The sequence below is a fragment of the Mytilus edulis genome, chromosome 2 (genome assembly GCF_963676685.1).
Source record: "Mytilus edulis chromosome 2, xbMytEdul2.2, whole genome shotgun sequence".
NCBI classification, from domain to species: Eukaryota; Metazoa; Mollusca; class Bivalvia; order Mytilida; family Mytilidae; genus Mytilus; species Mytilus edulis.
Window position 1 is genome coordinate 28,874,546 of NC_092345.1, and position 15,656 is coordinate 28,890,201.

Sequence of the window (15,656 nt, forward strand, 5' to 3'; positions counted from 1 at the left end):
TAGACAAGACAAATGCTTAAACGATAGAATAGAAAGAAATCTGTTTCTGACTCCAATGGCAAGTAAGAAACAGAAAATAGAAAAGGAGTAGGTCCAGTAAGACCACTTTTTGACCCCAAAATATAGCAGTTTTACAAAATTATTAAAATGTAAACTTTTAGTTATTTATTGGACAGTAAAATGGTCCTGCTATATAAATATAGGCTGTTTTTGACAATACAATGCACATATATAGGGTACTATCACCATTAAGTCATGCTTAATTACTGAAATCTTCACAATTCTATTATTTTTGTTAAATTTTAGACGGTTTTCGTGTAAAACAAAAGTGGCCGCATTCGTGTTCATCCTTAATATTGAAATGTAAGTTGTATTTTATGATAATACATAACATATATAAAGGTTTAGGATGAACACGGATGCGGCCACTTTCATTTTTGACAAAAACCATCTGAAAAGTGACATTTTTCGGCATATTTGGTAGATTTTTCATATTTGAGCTTGAATCGGATCGTTTTTAATGACTTAATCAGTTAAAATCTTTCACAAAAACTTATTGATTCAAATGAAATAGACACTTAAGTGTTTAAAAAGTGGTCAAAATCTTTCGTCAGATGAACTTGAAATTTGAGGCCAAAATCGGTCCTTACCGGACCTACTCCTTTTCCAAATTGCCGCCAAATTATTTTTTCCGTGAAATTAACTCAATTTCAGAATGGATAGCCTAGGTTCCTGACTGATCTTGTCAGTATGGTCTTGTTCTTGATGATTAATGATTAATGTTTTTTTGAAAATATTTTTTTTATTGAAAAATGTATGTCTTGATGAGTTTCTCAAGCTTTAACACTTGATTATTCAATAAATCTTAATTTTCCGCATTTTATAAGTTTCAAGGTGTTGAAATTGGTTATTTTCATAGAAAAATGGAAAATCTGGTTACCTGTCATTATAGCATCTCATAGCTGGAACCAGATGAAATATTGTTTCTGAACTTCTTTGGTAATGTTGTTGGCACACTTAACAAGATTTCAATCAAATCTGATCATTTGTGGTCCATTTGCATGGTTTTATTTTAGACTTGGTGTTAAAAAAAGAATTGATCTGGCGATAGTTTTTGTCGATTTTAAAAGGTCGTTGTTGTGCGGTTTTTTTTTCTAAAAAATTATAAAAGGTTTTAGTTGGATTTTTATGATTCTTAAAAGAAACAATCTGGCGATGTTTTGACTTAAAAAAAAAGATCGTTGTGGTTTGTGTGATTTTTTTAAAACAAATGGTTTTAGTTGAATTTTTAAATGGTTCTTAAAAATAACAATCTGGCGAAAGTTTTGTCGGCTAAAATGGTCGTTGTGGTGCGTTATTTCTAAAACATTATAAATGGTTTTAGGTGGACTTTTAAATGGTTCCTAAAAGAAACAATCTGGCGAAAGTTTTGTCAATAAAATGGTCGTTGTGGTGCGTTATTTCTAAAACATTATAAATGGTTTGGGTGGATTTTTAATGGTTTCTATAAGAAACAATCTGGCGAAAGTTTTGTCGATAAAAATGGTCGTTGTAGTGCGTTATTTCTGAAACATTATAAAATGTTTTAGGTGGATTTTTAATGGTTCTTAAAAAAAACAATCTGGCGAAAGTTTTGTCGATAAAAATGGTCGTTGTGGTGCGTTATTTCTAAAATATCATAAATGGTTTTAGTTGTATTTTACATGGTTCTTAAAAGAAACAAACTGTCGATAGAAATTGTTGTGTTGAAATACTCTTTTATGAAAAGATAAATTGTGTGTAGTGAAGCAGAGGGAATTTCAACTCGAATTTACAATATTTTTGATGGTACATATTCATATAAAATTACAAATGTCTCAGTTAAAGTACATTTTATGAAGAATTAAAGCTTATTCCGCAGCTAGTATTCATGTGTTTAAGAAAGAAATTATGCTGACTGAGTGACTCCGACCTGGCTTTATCCACTGAGTCCTGACCATTTGTCGTCTGCAAATCAAACTTTACTGTTTTTACTACGAAAACACCATAAATATTGCATATTCTACATAGCTATTCTTTGCCTCTTGATATTTAGGTAATAAATGCATCTACATGTTATACATTGTTTAATTGTCCACTTCAAGCCTTGCAAGACGTCATAATTTTTTTTTATAGGTCTCGCTATCAGGGGCGTAGCTAGGTATTCATTCAACTGTAGGCACCAATCGGCAGGGGGTCTGGGGCAGAGCCCTGGTAGGGGGTTCAGGGGAGGGGGGCAAAGCCCCCCCCCCTCCCAGACAGAAAATGTCTAGACATCAACCATCAATCTTTTGAATCTTAAACCTTCACCCTAGCCACACATACAGACATAGTCGATATCTAACAAAATTCAAGAAATTCGTATTTCTTTAAATCCTCTACTGTAAAATCCCTACCTGCTTAGGAATTTTGAATTATTGTGGTCATTACACGCAGAAAAATTACTGGAAGCCAGTTGGTTGATTGATTTTTTTACATCCAGTGTCAAATATTATGCAAGTTCATGACCGTTGAAAAAAATTTACAATAAATACAACTTGGAGCTAGGTCCTGTGATAGGTGTCATCCAGGACCAAGGTCTGGAAATTTAAAAATGCCATGCATTGGGAAATGAGGGATTATTGGATAGGAGCAGAAATTTAGCCTTTCAGTAGACCAACTACGAACTCATCAAAAATTTGCATTCTCTCTACAAATAGGCATCGGATTTAATGTCCCCATTCTGACCAGACATGACTGCGTATTTATACATCCTGCACAGCCAAACGGAAGACCAACATTGGCAAGTTGGGTGAAGACAAAGTGGAAAGCTAGTTGAAAACTTACAACACCTTATTAAAAAACTCATGTGTCTAAGTTGAGGTTCATTCAAGTTTTTGTTGATAAAAGTGAAATATGATCTGGACCAAAGTTCTAGTTTATAGTTTCTATATAAGGTAAAAACATTCAATTCTAACCAATATTTCATTCACTAAGGAAGGACATGAGACTAGTGTACATGACATTCGATAATTAAAGAGTTTTGACAACTTCAATGGCTTTCATCTACATATAACGTTGTTTATTATTTTTTTTAATAAAAAAAAATATTTGTGAAAAAATTATGTGTAGGCACGTGCCTAAAGTGCCTAACGGCAGCTACGCCCCTGACTATATTAACATCTACTCTAGTGATCTACATTCATTGTACTTGAACTGTCAAACTTGACCAATTCTTAACTCTTCCAGAGTGTGCAAGAAATACATTAATAAAACCAAAAATATATAAGCAACCATAAAGTATAATAAAGAAAAAAAAAAATTATAAAAATTAATAAAGGGGGAGGGGTACCCATTTGTTGTCGTTCATCTGGCCTGAACCAACCTGGCTTCCATGGCGGCATGAGGGAAATAATCCTCGCCGGCACAGCTCCAGTCCATCATTTGACTTGAATGACACAGACCAGAAAGAAAGTATTGAAAAATACCAAGGCAGGAGCCTCAGCTTATAGTTGCTGGTAAAAGAGTTCCAAACAGTTGCTTATAAATGGGGAAAAACTGTGCTTGTAGCCATTAGTCTTAGTTGAATGTTGCAGGAACTTCTTGGTATGTGATGATCTTGTTCTTGATGCATGGTGTTAAACAAGTGTTGCATGGTTACTGTTAATGTCTGCAAGATCTATTTACCGGTAACCACTTTGTAGAGTAATGTTAAATTAGGGACAAGAAGATTTATAAAGCAACAAGATTTATACACATTTAGCTTCCAGTTATAAATATAGTTAATTCAAATAAGATATATATATAGAAATAGAATTTTTTTTTTAAATATAGATCTTATGATGATTGTGCTTTTTCATAGAGTTCGCAGGATTGCTCTTTCTGGGAAAAAATAAAATAATCCCAGGTGATCTCATTCCAAAATTTTGAACATCAGAAAATAATAAAATGTTTCGCTGAGCTCAGTCTGATATGACTGCAGAGGCCCTGAAAAGTTTGGGCAAGTAAATTAGTTTGGACACAATATTCAAGCTTAATTCTGTCTGAATTTGGATTGTGATAAAAATTTTGACATAATATAGGATTAATGAATTCTGACACAAAATAGATCTTAAAATTTTGAAATGGGACATTTGAGCAATACTGTGCAATTGAAGATGTCTTGCAATTGTGCAGTACTGTGCAATTGAAGATTTCTTGCCATTGCACAATACTGTGCTTAAATGCAAAATGCTGTGCAATAATGTGTAACTCTTTAAATTTTATAAGATTAATATTTATCTGTGAAATTTAAGTTATTTCAGCATTTTCAATTTTGATATCGTTTTTGAAAAACAAGTTGTGATCCATTATTATCTGTATTTCGAAATAGTATTGATATATTATTGTTTGAATTGGAACATTCATACTTGTATTTGTGCTTAAATTACAAATGTCTATTATCTTAATTTACAAAATACATGTCTAAAATTAAAAAAAAAATCAATGTGCATAACTTATTTCATTGACACAAAGTTGTCTCATGCCAATACAATTTCTATATATTTCCCCCAGCACCTTTTCTTTTTACCAGGCGCTTTTTTTCTTGCCAGGGCTTTTTTTCTTTTCCCTGGGCGCTTTTTCTTCTCCCTGGCACTTTTTAGTAGGACCCCAATACTGTGTTATTGTGCGATACTGTGCAATTGAAGATTTCATGCTATTGTGCAATACTGTACAATTATTTGAATTTTAAAAAAAACAAATAAAAAAATATGAACCCTGTAAAAAAAATTGAAAAAAATTCCCCCTTTTCCCTTTTTGAAGTTATTCCCCCAAACTTAATCCTAGCCTTCCCTTTGTTGTATGGAACCTTGAAGTACAGTTATAGAGAGATCCTCACTCTTAAACACAAGTTATTGTCTGGAAACTAGAAAAAATGCTTGTTTTTGGCCCCTTTTTTTACCCCTTTTATGGCCTTAATTCCTTATCTTTTGGGACAATTACCCTCAAAACTTAATCCCAGCCTTCCTTTTGTGATATGTAACCTTGTGCAGGGGGCCCAGGCTCCTATTTTTTGGGAAAAAATTGGGTTGCTTATATAGGGAATCACTGAAGCGTGACTGGAGCCCCCCCCCCCCTTAGGCAGTCAGTGGGCCCCCACTTATGAACTAGATCCGCCAGTGCTTCTTATGCATAAATGCTACAAATGTTACTTATAATACATGCTATGTAGTGTAATCTAGGAAATGGCCTTTACTCAAATTATTCATTATTTGTAATACTTAAATTTTTAATACAACCTTCAAATAAATTGCTTCACTGAGCCCAGCTGGATACCACCGCAGAGATCCAACCCTGAACAGTTGGTGCAAAAATTTGACACAATATTTGTGCTTGATACAGGTCCGAATTTGGATTGTAATTAAATATTCGACACATAAAATTGAGAATGGAAATGGGGAATGTGTCAAACATAATAGGTTTCTGACACAGGATAACTGTATTCAATTTTTTTGCTTTTGTGCAATACCACTATGCTGTTGCAAATTGTAACTTCTAAAAATAATTGACAGCTTTTCACCTCAAGACAATACAACATTTCTTTATAGTTATTTACAAGCAGTGTAAGGGAGGTAATCCAAATATACACAACATTGGACTTTAAATGTGATTGGATTACCTCCCTTACACTGATTTGAAATTTTTGAAATTGTCTTAATTGTCCATTAACCAGGAAACCCTTGTTTGCCCATAATTCCATAAGCCATAACAACACCCCCCACAAAGTCAATCTTAATCATCCCTTTGTTGAATTGAAACTTGTGGTATATTTCAGAGAAACTCATACACTTTTTAAACACAGGTTATTGTCTGGAAACTACAAAAATGCTTATTTGGGCCCCTTTTTTTGCCCTTAATTCCTAAACTATTTGGACCATGACCCCCTTAATCAATCCCGACCTTCCTTTTTGAGGTTATAAACTTTGAGTTAAAATTTCATAGATTTTTTACTAGAGTTATTGTCCGGAAACCAACTGTCTTCAGAAAAGGCAGACGACGACATGATACCAAAATATGACTGCAAAAAAACTTTTGCGTTCGTATTAAAAGGGAAATAACCAAAATCCTAGTTTAAGTCTTAAAATTCACAGATAACACACAGACCTCTAGGTATCTTTTGATAATTTGTGAAATTGGGTTGTGATCTGTTTTGTGTATAACCAACCTCAGTTTTTATTCATAAATATGTGATAGTCACAGGGTTAAACATGATTGTTTCTCTCTTTGCACTAACCTTAACTTCATTCAGACTGAAATTTTAGTTTGGTCTGTGTTTCTTTAAAGTTTGTTAATACAATGTGCTGATTTTTATGCTGCAAAGACAAAAAAAATGTTTTAAAATTATTGTCATTCTGTGGTTTTAAGTTTGCAAAATCCACTCAATATACTTTTAATTATTAGACAATGTGCCTCTTTTCAGATCTCTTCAAGTCTTGCAAGCTATATTCCATATTACTGCAAGATCAAACATTAGATAAGGAGCCTAAAAATTATACATACCATTATTATTCTTTTTATTTCAGGATAGAGGGAAAAGTACACCTGTTCCAATTTTTAACTACAGAAAGAGACCAAGGCAAGCAGTTATTGCTGATCCTCAGGATGGACATTCTATTTCAAACAAATATCAAGGTACAGTCATTTATAGATAGGTTTATAGTCACTTCCTTATATTAATTTTTCTTAGCACTTATCCAAGCATTGTTCATAATTAAATATGTGTTCCAATTCATATACATGCATGGATCATCCCCCAAAAAAAGAAGGGGGGGTCCAACCTACAGAACCCTCTCCCTGGATCGGCCACTGAGATAAGATGTTACATGTACACATTCAATTCAGATTACTTAATCCCTCAGTAACAAAATAAACAAATAGCACAAAATGCAAAATGCATAATAATAACTAAAATAGCTATTTTTTTTGTATTTGATATTCATAGGTGTCAGAACTCATCTAGTCTGGTCAAAAGCCATCAGATATTTAGAAATTATTCATAGTGCAATAAGTTACTGAGGATTTTGAAAGATGCATTTTAATAAAGTAAGGAGTTTATGGCAAATATGAAATGAAAAATAGTTTGAGTTATCTCCCATGGTGTACTACAAGCCTAAAGCAACATTCTGGTGACCTTTGATCGGTATGCTACTTTTTCTATGGTTATTTTTAAAATATCTTTAAAGTTCCTTGTCATAGCGCAAAAATGACAGGTTTGAAGATTATATATATTCATAAATCTTTCAATACAAATTCAAGATCTGTAAACAGTAAAATTAGTTGAACATTTTTAGCTTAAAAATTTAACCTTAAATAAATGTTTTACTCTCTTACTCAAACTGATGTAGGGTCCTTGGGGTATGACAATCATAAATATTTATCAGTCTTGTCAGGCTTAATTTACCATAAAAAGGAACATAGTTCAGTATACTGTTAAATTAAGGCAATTTTGAGATATATGTATTTCATCATTTTACAATTTTGCGATATTTCATCATATTAACACTGAAATAGTGTGATTATGTTGAGCAATTTTATTGTTTCCAACACTGCAAGCAAGACAAATAGTAATAAAATTGATGGTAATGTGTAATGAAGAAATTTTTATATCTGTCCATATTTTTGTAGGTTTGATGCCAGTTGGTGGATTTGAAAACAAGTCAAGAAATAACAGTTTGTACCTTATGTTAATGTTACTTATATATATACGTGTGTGTGTAGGGGGTAGATGTTGATATAAGAACCTTACATCACAGACACATGAAAGAAAAAGTTATACAAATACAGATGTCAATTGATAAAATAAATTAAAATAATACTAGTTTCACCTCTCCATAAAACATACAAATTGGAATCCATGGAAGGCACTTTGAAATCTCAACTATAAGAATTGTCAAATACTTTTTTTAAAGAGAAAACATAAGTGTAATTCTTAAATTGTATCTGCAGTTGGTTATCTATTTTCAATGTCATGGTTTTGCCAAATTCTGCAAATAATCTTTTAGAAAGTGTGTAATTTGTTAAATATTTAAATATGTGGTTAACTTGTACCCATGGCATCTATAAATACTTATCCTACAAATAATAATGAATCCATAGAAGGCCGGTGTTCTGGAGTAATTGGACTGTAAAAATCCGAAATTAAGAAGTGCAAGCTTATCATGAGATCATATTGCAACTGATTATTTTTTGTTTATACTTTATTTGATTTCCATGTTGGAATTTATTGCAGGTCAAGGTTTCCAGAGGTACTCAGCTTTACAGAATGGTCAAATCAGTGAAAGGGGAGATCAACCAACACATCCCTTCCAGCAAAGAAACCATGGTAACCAGCAGGGAAATGGTCAAAAGACAATCACTCAGTCAAATACTGGAGCATCATTCTCCACAAATAGAAATTCTTTTTCTAATATAAATCAAATGGGAGATTCTTCCAGACCAATGAAACAGCAAACTAAGGGAAATAACTCCATGCCACAGCAACAGAGTGTTCCTTACCTAAAAGGAGGATATGCAAGTCAAAGTAAGACAAGTTATGTTGATCAGAGTAAAGTCAACCAACCAAGAAGATTTCCAAGTGCTACCATCACATCTGCAAATCAAAGAGTCTGTAGTACTAATTCCGGAGTCCAGTATGGTCAGGAACAAGGAAACAAAAGAAATCAGCAACAACCTACACAAACTCCAATGGTTAAAACATATCAAGGTCTTCAAAATAATCAACAGAATTATAGAAATTATAAACAAAACACTCAGCAGAGCTATGGATCAGCTCAAAACACTCATCAGAGCTATGGATCAGCCCAAAACACTCAGCAGAGCTATGGGTCAGCCCAAAACACTCAGCAGAGCTATGGATCAGCCCAGCAACAAGGTTATCAACAGAGTTCTAAAAGTAATCAACAAAATAAACCTTTCAACAAAGTTGCCATGCCATGTATGTTTCAACAAGAAAGGTAAGCACCGCTATATTTGTTGTTTAACTTACCTTTCTTCTGTTTCCTGTAGTTATCTTTCTTCAATTATCATAGATATAGGAAGATGTGGTGTGAGTGCCAATGAGACAACTCTCCATCCAAATTACAATAAACGTATTTACACTTTTGGTATTTAGCTGAATCTTGCCTCCGAATGACCTTAGATATACTCCGAATCGCCTTTTGACGTCAAGCAACAATCACTTTTAAATTGTGACGTCAAATAATTTAAATTATGATGTCAAAGTTTACGGGAACTTGTGTGATTTTACATAATGGCGGACAAATTTGCATACAAGTGTAAATACGTCTATTTACAAAAGTAAACCATTACTCGGTATAGGTCAATGTAGGGCCTTCAACATGGAGCCTTGGCTCACACCGAACAACAAGCTATAAAGTGCCCCAAAATTACTAGTTTAAAACCATTCAAACGGGAAAACCAACAGTCTAATCTATATAAAAAACGAGAAACGATAAACACGTATAAATTACATAAACAAATGACAACTACTGTACATCGGATTCCTGACTTAGGACAGGTGCAAACATTTGCAGTGGGATTAAACATTTTAATGGTACCGAACCTTCTCCCTGTTTCAGAAAAATAGTTTAACATCACAACATAGAAAAACACATAGCGTATTAAAGACTCATTTTGTTCTTGTAGTAAATTCATAATCATTATCTTAAGCATTTTCAATTGGAGAATTAATGGTCATAAAATATGTGAATTTTTTTTGGTTTATTTGGCACTATAACCACCCCTTTTTTATCGCAGATTTATTATTAAATTAAAAATAGATGGGTTTTTTATTTGTTATTTTTTGTTTTTTTTATTCAAGTGGTACAAGGGGTAGCCCTTTTACTGGCGGTATTCCTATTGACAAGAGTCCAGCTAGGGGTGTTGTTTATCCGGGAGAGTCAAAGGTTTTTAGTAATGGATCCCAAACCAGAGATAGCTTTCAGAAAGAGGTGTAGTATTATTAATTTATTCCATATTAAAAAATATCCAAATTAAATAGCTCTTGCTTGATAAGAAAGTCATAATACTTCAACACTAATATGATTGATAATGTACAATTTTATAGAATTTCAATGTTTTAATTTTTTTTTTTTTTTTTTGGTGTCAGATCACCAATTCAAAATCATTATCTATTTAACCAAATTTTTGGACTTTCACAGCTTTCCAAACAATAAACTAAAGTAAGTTTAACTTCATAGAAACCAGATATGAGTTGTACATATATCTCCAGTTTACATACAAATTTAAAATTTTTAAAGTCTTGTAGTGAAACGCATCAATTAAAGAAACTCTTTACTCTACATGATGTAGAGTCAGATCCTTGCTATAGGAGCCTTTGACATGATCTGTTTTTCAAGATTATTGAAAAAATTTCAGACAGATTGAAAACGCTTCATTTTCTTGATGAACTTTCATTGGTAACGCTAAAACTAAAAAGAATCTAAAAGAAACAGCCAAATTCACATTTAGATTCAACTTTGCTTAATCAAATTTTTGCTGAGTTGAAAAAACGGCTATATTTTTTAAAAACTAAAAATATTTATTTTTATTTCAGAAACAGCAGAACAAAAAGCCTAGCGAGAAGAAGATAGACCCAAGTTTACATGTGATGACTCTTCATCTCTCGAGCGTGCCTCACTGGGCCAAGTATAGAGATAACATCAATATGATATTTGAAGTATTTGGTAAATATTAATGTTATAACAGGTTCTGAATTGGCAATATGGTCACACAAAGACTCCATGAGGTCCATAATTGATATGCTTATATGGGCAAGTAGATGGTAGCCTATTACAGTAATGAGAATATATGATATAAAATTATGAAAAGAAAAGCAGGGTTTAAGCCAGTAAATTTTTTTATGGATTTGCAATATCTGACAAATATATATTTTGGAGAAGACGTTACTAAGTTGAAAAATTAACTAATTGTGTCTAACCAATTTGTCATTTTTGAAAAGTAAAATATGTTTAAACTAATATCTGACAAAAAGATCAAAGACCGGAGTAGCAAACAATACCATCCATAATTAAGACTTTAATCTTTGTGTAAAGCCAATTTGTTATATTAGCTAAAGTACATACAGATTTCAGACATATTAATCATTATATTATTTCCTCCATTAGGTATTATAGATTCAGCTGTTATCAGAGATGCTACAGGCACCCACAGAGAATTTATACTGAGAGATGAGCAACATCATTTAAAGTGTGTCTTCTATGAGATTGTAAGTATTGTTATGCTCAATAGACTTTTCTGTTGGTATGCCCAGCAAAGGTACTCTTTACTCTGCAATTAAAACAAAATGTAGGTGCCAATAACACTGCTTAAAAATTGTATTTAATAATGGTTATCTTAAGTTGCAAGAATAATTTATTTAAATAAATATATCATAAAACATTTGAATAATTTAAAACAAAGTACGTACCGGTAATTGTTTGCTGAAAGATGATACTTGTACATACATTTACTTGTCAGATTATTTTTCTGAACAAATTTGTTTTTTATTCTTTAAAAATTATATTGAATGATGGTTTTTTTTCTAAATATAATTTTAATAGAGAGTAATAACAATTATTTCCAATTTTAACTTTTGAAACTGGCAGCAAAAATTACAAAGTATGGTAGAGTTGAATGTGTCCATACATGTATATGCAAATCAAAAATAATATAAGAATTAGTTTGTTTTGTAACAAATTATGTTTAATATAGGATTGTATTAAGACAAGTTTTCTTTATGATTTACAGGATAGAGAATTACAAAAGTTAATAAGAGGACACTGGCATAGGTATGTATACTCTTTAGGTGGTATAACATATGAGGTCAATCCTCAAATTAGGCTGTAAGTGTTTCCTAAGGTTGATGATAAGACATATCATTTGCTGTGTAAGTGCAACATGTCCAATAATAGTTTGTCTCAAAAATTGTTCTGATCCAATCCTAAACCAAAATTATCTTATTACCTGACCTTGCCTTAAGGTCAAAGTGAGCTTTTCTCATCACTTGGCTTAATTCTGGTGTCTGTCAGCTATCTGTCATCTGTCAGCTATCTGGCATCGTCCGTTAACTTTTACAAAAATCTTCTCCTCTGAAACTACAGGACCAAATTAAACCAAACTTGGCCACAATCATCACTAGGGTATCTAGTTTTAAAAAAAATGTGTCTGATGACCTCGCATGCAGAACAACATGACCTACATGGCTAAAAATAAAACATATGGGGTAAAATGCAGTTTTTGGCTTATCTCTCTGAAACTATAAAAGCATTTAGAGCAAATCTGACATGGTAAATTGTTCATCAGGTTAAGATCTACCTGCCCTTAAATTTTCAGATGAATCAGACAATATGTTGTTGGGTTGCTGCCCCTGAATTAATAATTTTACAGTTTTTGGTTATCTTGAATATTATTATAGAAAGAAGTAAACACTGTAAATAATGTTCAGCAAAGTAAGAGACCGAAATTTTTAGTTGACCCAAGGATTTATTGCCCTTTATAGTAATTTTTAACATTTTTTTGTAAGTTTTTGTAATCTTTTACAAAAATCTTCTCCTCTGAAACTACTTAGACCCATTTAACCAAATTTGGCCGTAATTATCATTAGCTAGGGTATCTAGTTTAAAAAAATGTGTCTGGTGAACCTGCCATCCAACCAACAGGGCCTGAATGAACATGGCTAAAAATAGAACAAAGGGGTAACAAGCTGTGCTTGGTTTATATCTCTGAAACTAAAGCATTTAGAGCAAAATCTGACAGGCATTAGCAGGACTACATTGCCATACTGTAAGTCTTTAAAGTGTGTATTTTACATTGTACATTACTGCAAGGAACAGGCTGTGAATTTGCATAGAATTACAATGTTTACTGTAGTTGCAGTGGAACTTTGTCAAGTTTCTAATGTGTATTTATTATTTTACAGATGTGTTGGTACATATGATATCAAAAATGGATGTTTTAAGTGTGTATCCATCAGAGCTGCTACTATGGAGGAGAAAAATCATGGACAACAGCTGGCAAAATCTACAAATGAATTGTTAAAACAGATGACAAGGCATTTGCCAGAACAATGATCCTGATACTGAATTTAATCTAGAAATGGATATTAATATTCCATGAATGCATATATTGTATTTGTAATAATCTATAGGGGAAAAAGTGAATGATTTATATTTTATTTTCACATCTCAAAGTTGTAATCAATAAAACGAATACTTTCAGAATGTTAAAGATTAATAAATCTATAAAATAAGGGAAAAGTGGCTTGATTCTAATGTATTCAAATATGTGATGTCCAACAAGTGTCAATCATAAAATGTGTTTAAACAGTACAAGTAAATGATTGAGGGGTAAAAAATAAACCATCTGTTTATTTACATGTATGGGATAATGAAGAACAACGTTAATCTTAAGAATACAAGAAATTTAGTATGCTTACCCCAGAATATAAGTACTGCTCTATTCAGTGGTTTTTAAAACTTTATCTTACTTTGATAAAAAAAAAAATAATTTTAAGTGCTGTAGCATATTTAGCTCATCACAAAAAATGTATGGGACCATTTAGTAGACATTTTGTTTGTTTAGTGTTATACCTTTATGTTCCTCCTTAAAGATGCACCTGCGTTATGTTACCTGAAAATGAGGAAAACCGCACATTTTTTTTTATGGTCGATAACTTTAGTTTGCTTTGAATAAAATCTTATGACAGAAGCGACTATAAAAAAATAAACAATACAGAATAGGTTCTCCTTTTCAATGTATGTATTTCATTATCCAAATATGTGCCACTGGACATAAAGCAAATAATAATATATCAATCCTTTGATAAATTTATTAGTAGTTTGATAATTGGATTTAAATTTGGGTTTTAGAAATTAAATAGCACAGGGATTACGCCTTTATAAACTTCGTATTATGAATTCCCTAGGATTTCTTTGATTAAAATTTGTATATGATGTCCTCATTTACTTGTTATAGTTAAACCTAATATCAATGCCTCCTCTTATCTAGGGTATTTTTATCACAAACTTGAGTTATTCCCCTTTATTAATAATGCCTCTAAATTTCTACATGTTGATATAGATTTTACACATGTTCCAATGATGTGAACTACAAAGGAATTCAGAGAGCATCTGTTTGGTTGTGCCAAATATTTACTTATCTTTACTATTGTGCTTTTATATTGTTATTAACAAAGTTTCATGTGATAAAATTGTTGTATAATGTTAAAACTTTTTGTTGTTGATAATTAATTAAAACATTACTGATAGTTAGTTGTTGTTTTGTTTTTTTCAATAACAAAGGTAAACTGGTATCTGAAAAGTGGTATATACATAATCAATTAAATGGTAAAAGTTTACTGCACTTGATACACATTTTCACAGTTTAGTCTCTTCAGATATGCTCCATCAACATTGAACGACAAAATTTCTTCCTATGTGACGTTTACCTTTTGTGACATCAGACACACAAAGCAATGAATGTGTTTTTAATTTGATAGATGCTTTTGTGCTTTTTTTTTGTAAATGATTGTATGTTTTTAGATTGTAACACAGTGATGACTGCTGTACCCATATTTTGACTATTTTATTTATTATGTCTGTTTTGTTCACGCATCGTTGTAAATATAACAGAATTTGATGAGACTGTCGTACAAGTGAGAGGTTTAGCGCTATAAAAGCAGGTTCAATCTACCATTTTCCACATTTGCAAATGCCTATACCAAGTCAAGAATATGACAGTCTTTTGTCCATTCTTTTACTGTTTTGTCATTTGATTTTCCCATGTGATTAGGGACTTTTCGATTGAATTTTCCTCGAAGTTCAGTATTTTTGTGATTTTACTTTTTCCTTAAACATTTGAAAACAAAAACTTTATTAAAGAGCTGATAAAATTGAAATGGACCAAAAGTATTGCTAAATTCAGACAAGAAAGCCAAGATATGCATAAGGGAGATAATTAGTTCATTCAAATTATTTCCCTTGTTTTATTACAACAAAATACAATAAATAAATTATAATATCTGTATGTTCATGCCAGCATACAAGTGTTTAGCTAGTGAATAAGATTGCTTAATGAATTTAAATAGCAAGTTTGAACATTTTATAGTACATAGTATCTCTGAGTAGGGAAAAAGACTAAGGTTTCTATAAAAAAAAAACTTTTTATAATGAACATCTTCAACTATTGTATGAATTCTCAAATAACAGACAACTTCAGTCAAACCTACATGTATATAAAAGTCACCTTTGTATTAGAGAAAACTATCTTTAAAAAGAGGTGTCATCTTTGAATTCAGGTTCTATATTTACACAGTATTTGTTACAAAAAGAGACTACAAGCTTCATAGAGATGATAATTAAAGCAAGTTTTACTAGTCAATATAATCATTTAAAAAAAATAATAAATACTGTTACAGAGTTGTTTTAGGAAAGAAATTATTTCTATTTTGCTTTTAATAATAAGTTTATAGCCTTATTTTCAACTTATTTCACAAAATCAATGTTTGAATCCTAATTTAGCAGCAAGAAAGCTTTTAATATTAGAAATTGTATAAACCTAATAAAAATTCGTAAATGTTGACAAATTGGGTAATCCATATTTTGAATTTAAATAGTTTCTGT

At 31.7% G+C, this 15,656-nt stretch overlaps 1 protein-coding gene across 1 annotated transcript; it reads left to right on the top strand.

The window, feature by feature from the left end:
• Positions 1-1,692: 1,692 nt before the first annotated feature.
• Positions 1,693-14,302, top strand: LOC139511891 (spermatogenesis-associated protein 22-like). Its single transcript, XM_071299035.1, has 9 exons — positions 1,693-1,827; positions 6,561-6,669; positions 7,663-7,707; positions 8,267-8,990; positions 9,857-9,986; positions 10,592-10,721; positions 11,163-11,263; positions 11,785-11,825; positions 12,956-14,302. The coding sequence occupies exons 1-9, from the start codon at positions 1,825-1,827 to the stop codon at positions 13,104-13,106; spliced, it is 1,434 nt and encodes a 477-aa protein (XP_071155136.1). The 5' UTR covers positions 1,693-1,824; the 3' UTR covers positions 13,107-14,302.
• The last annotated feature ends 1,354 nt before the right edge of the window (positions 14,303-15,656 follow it).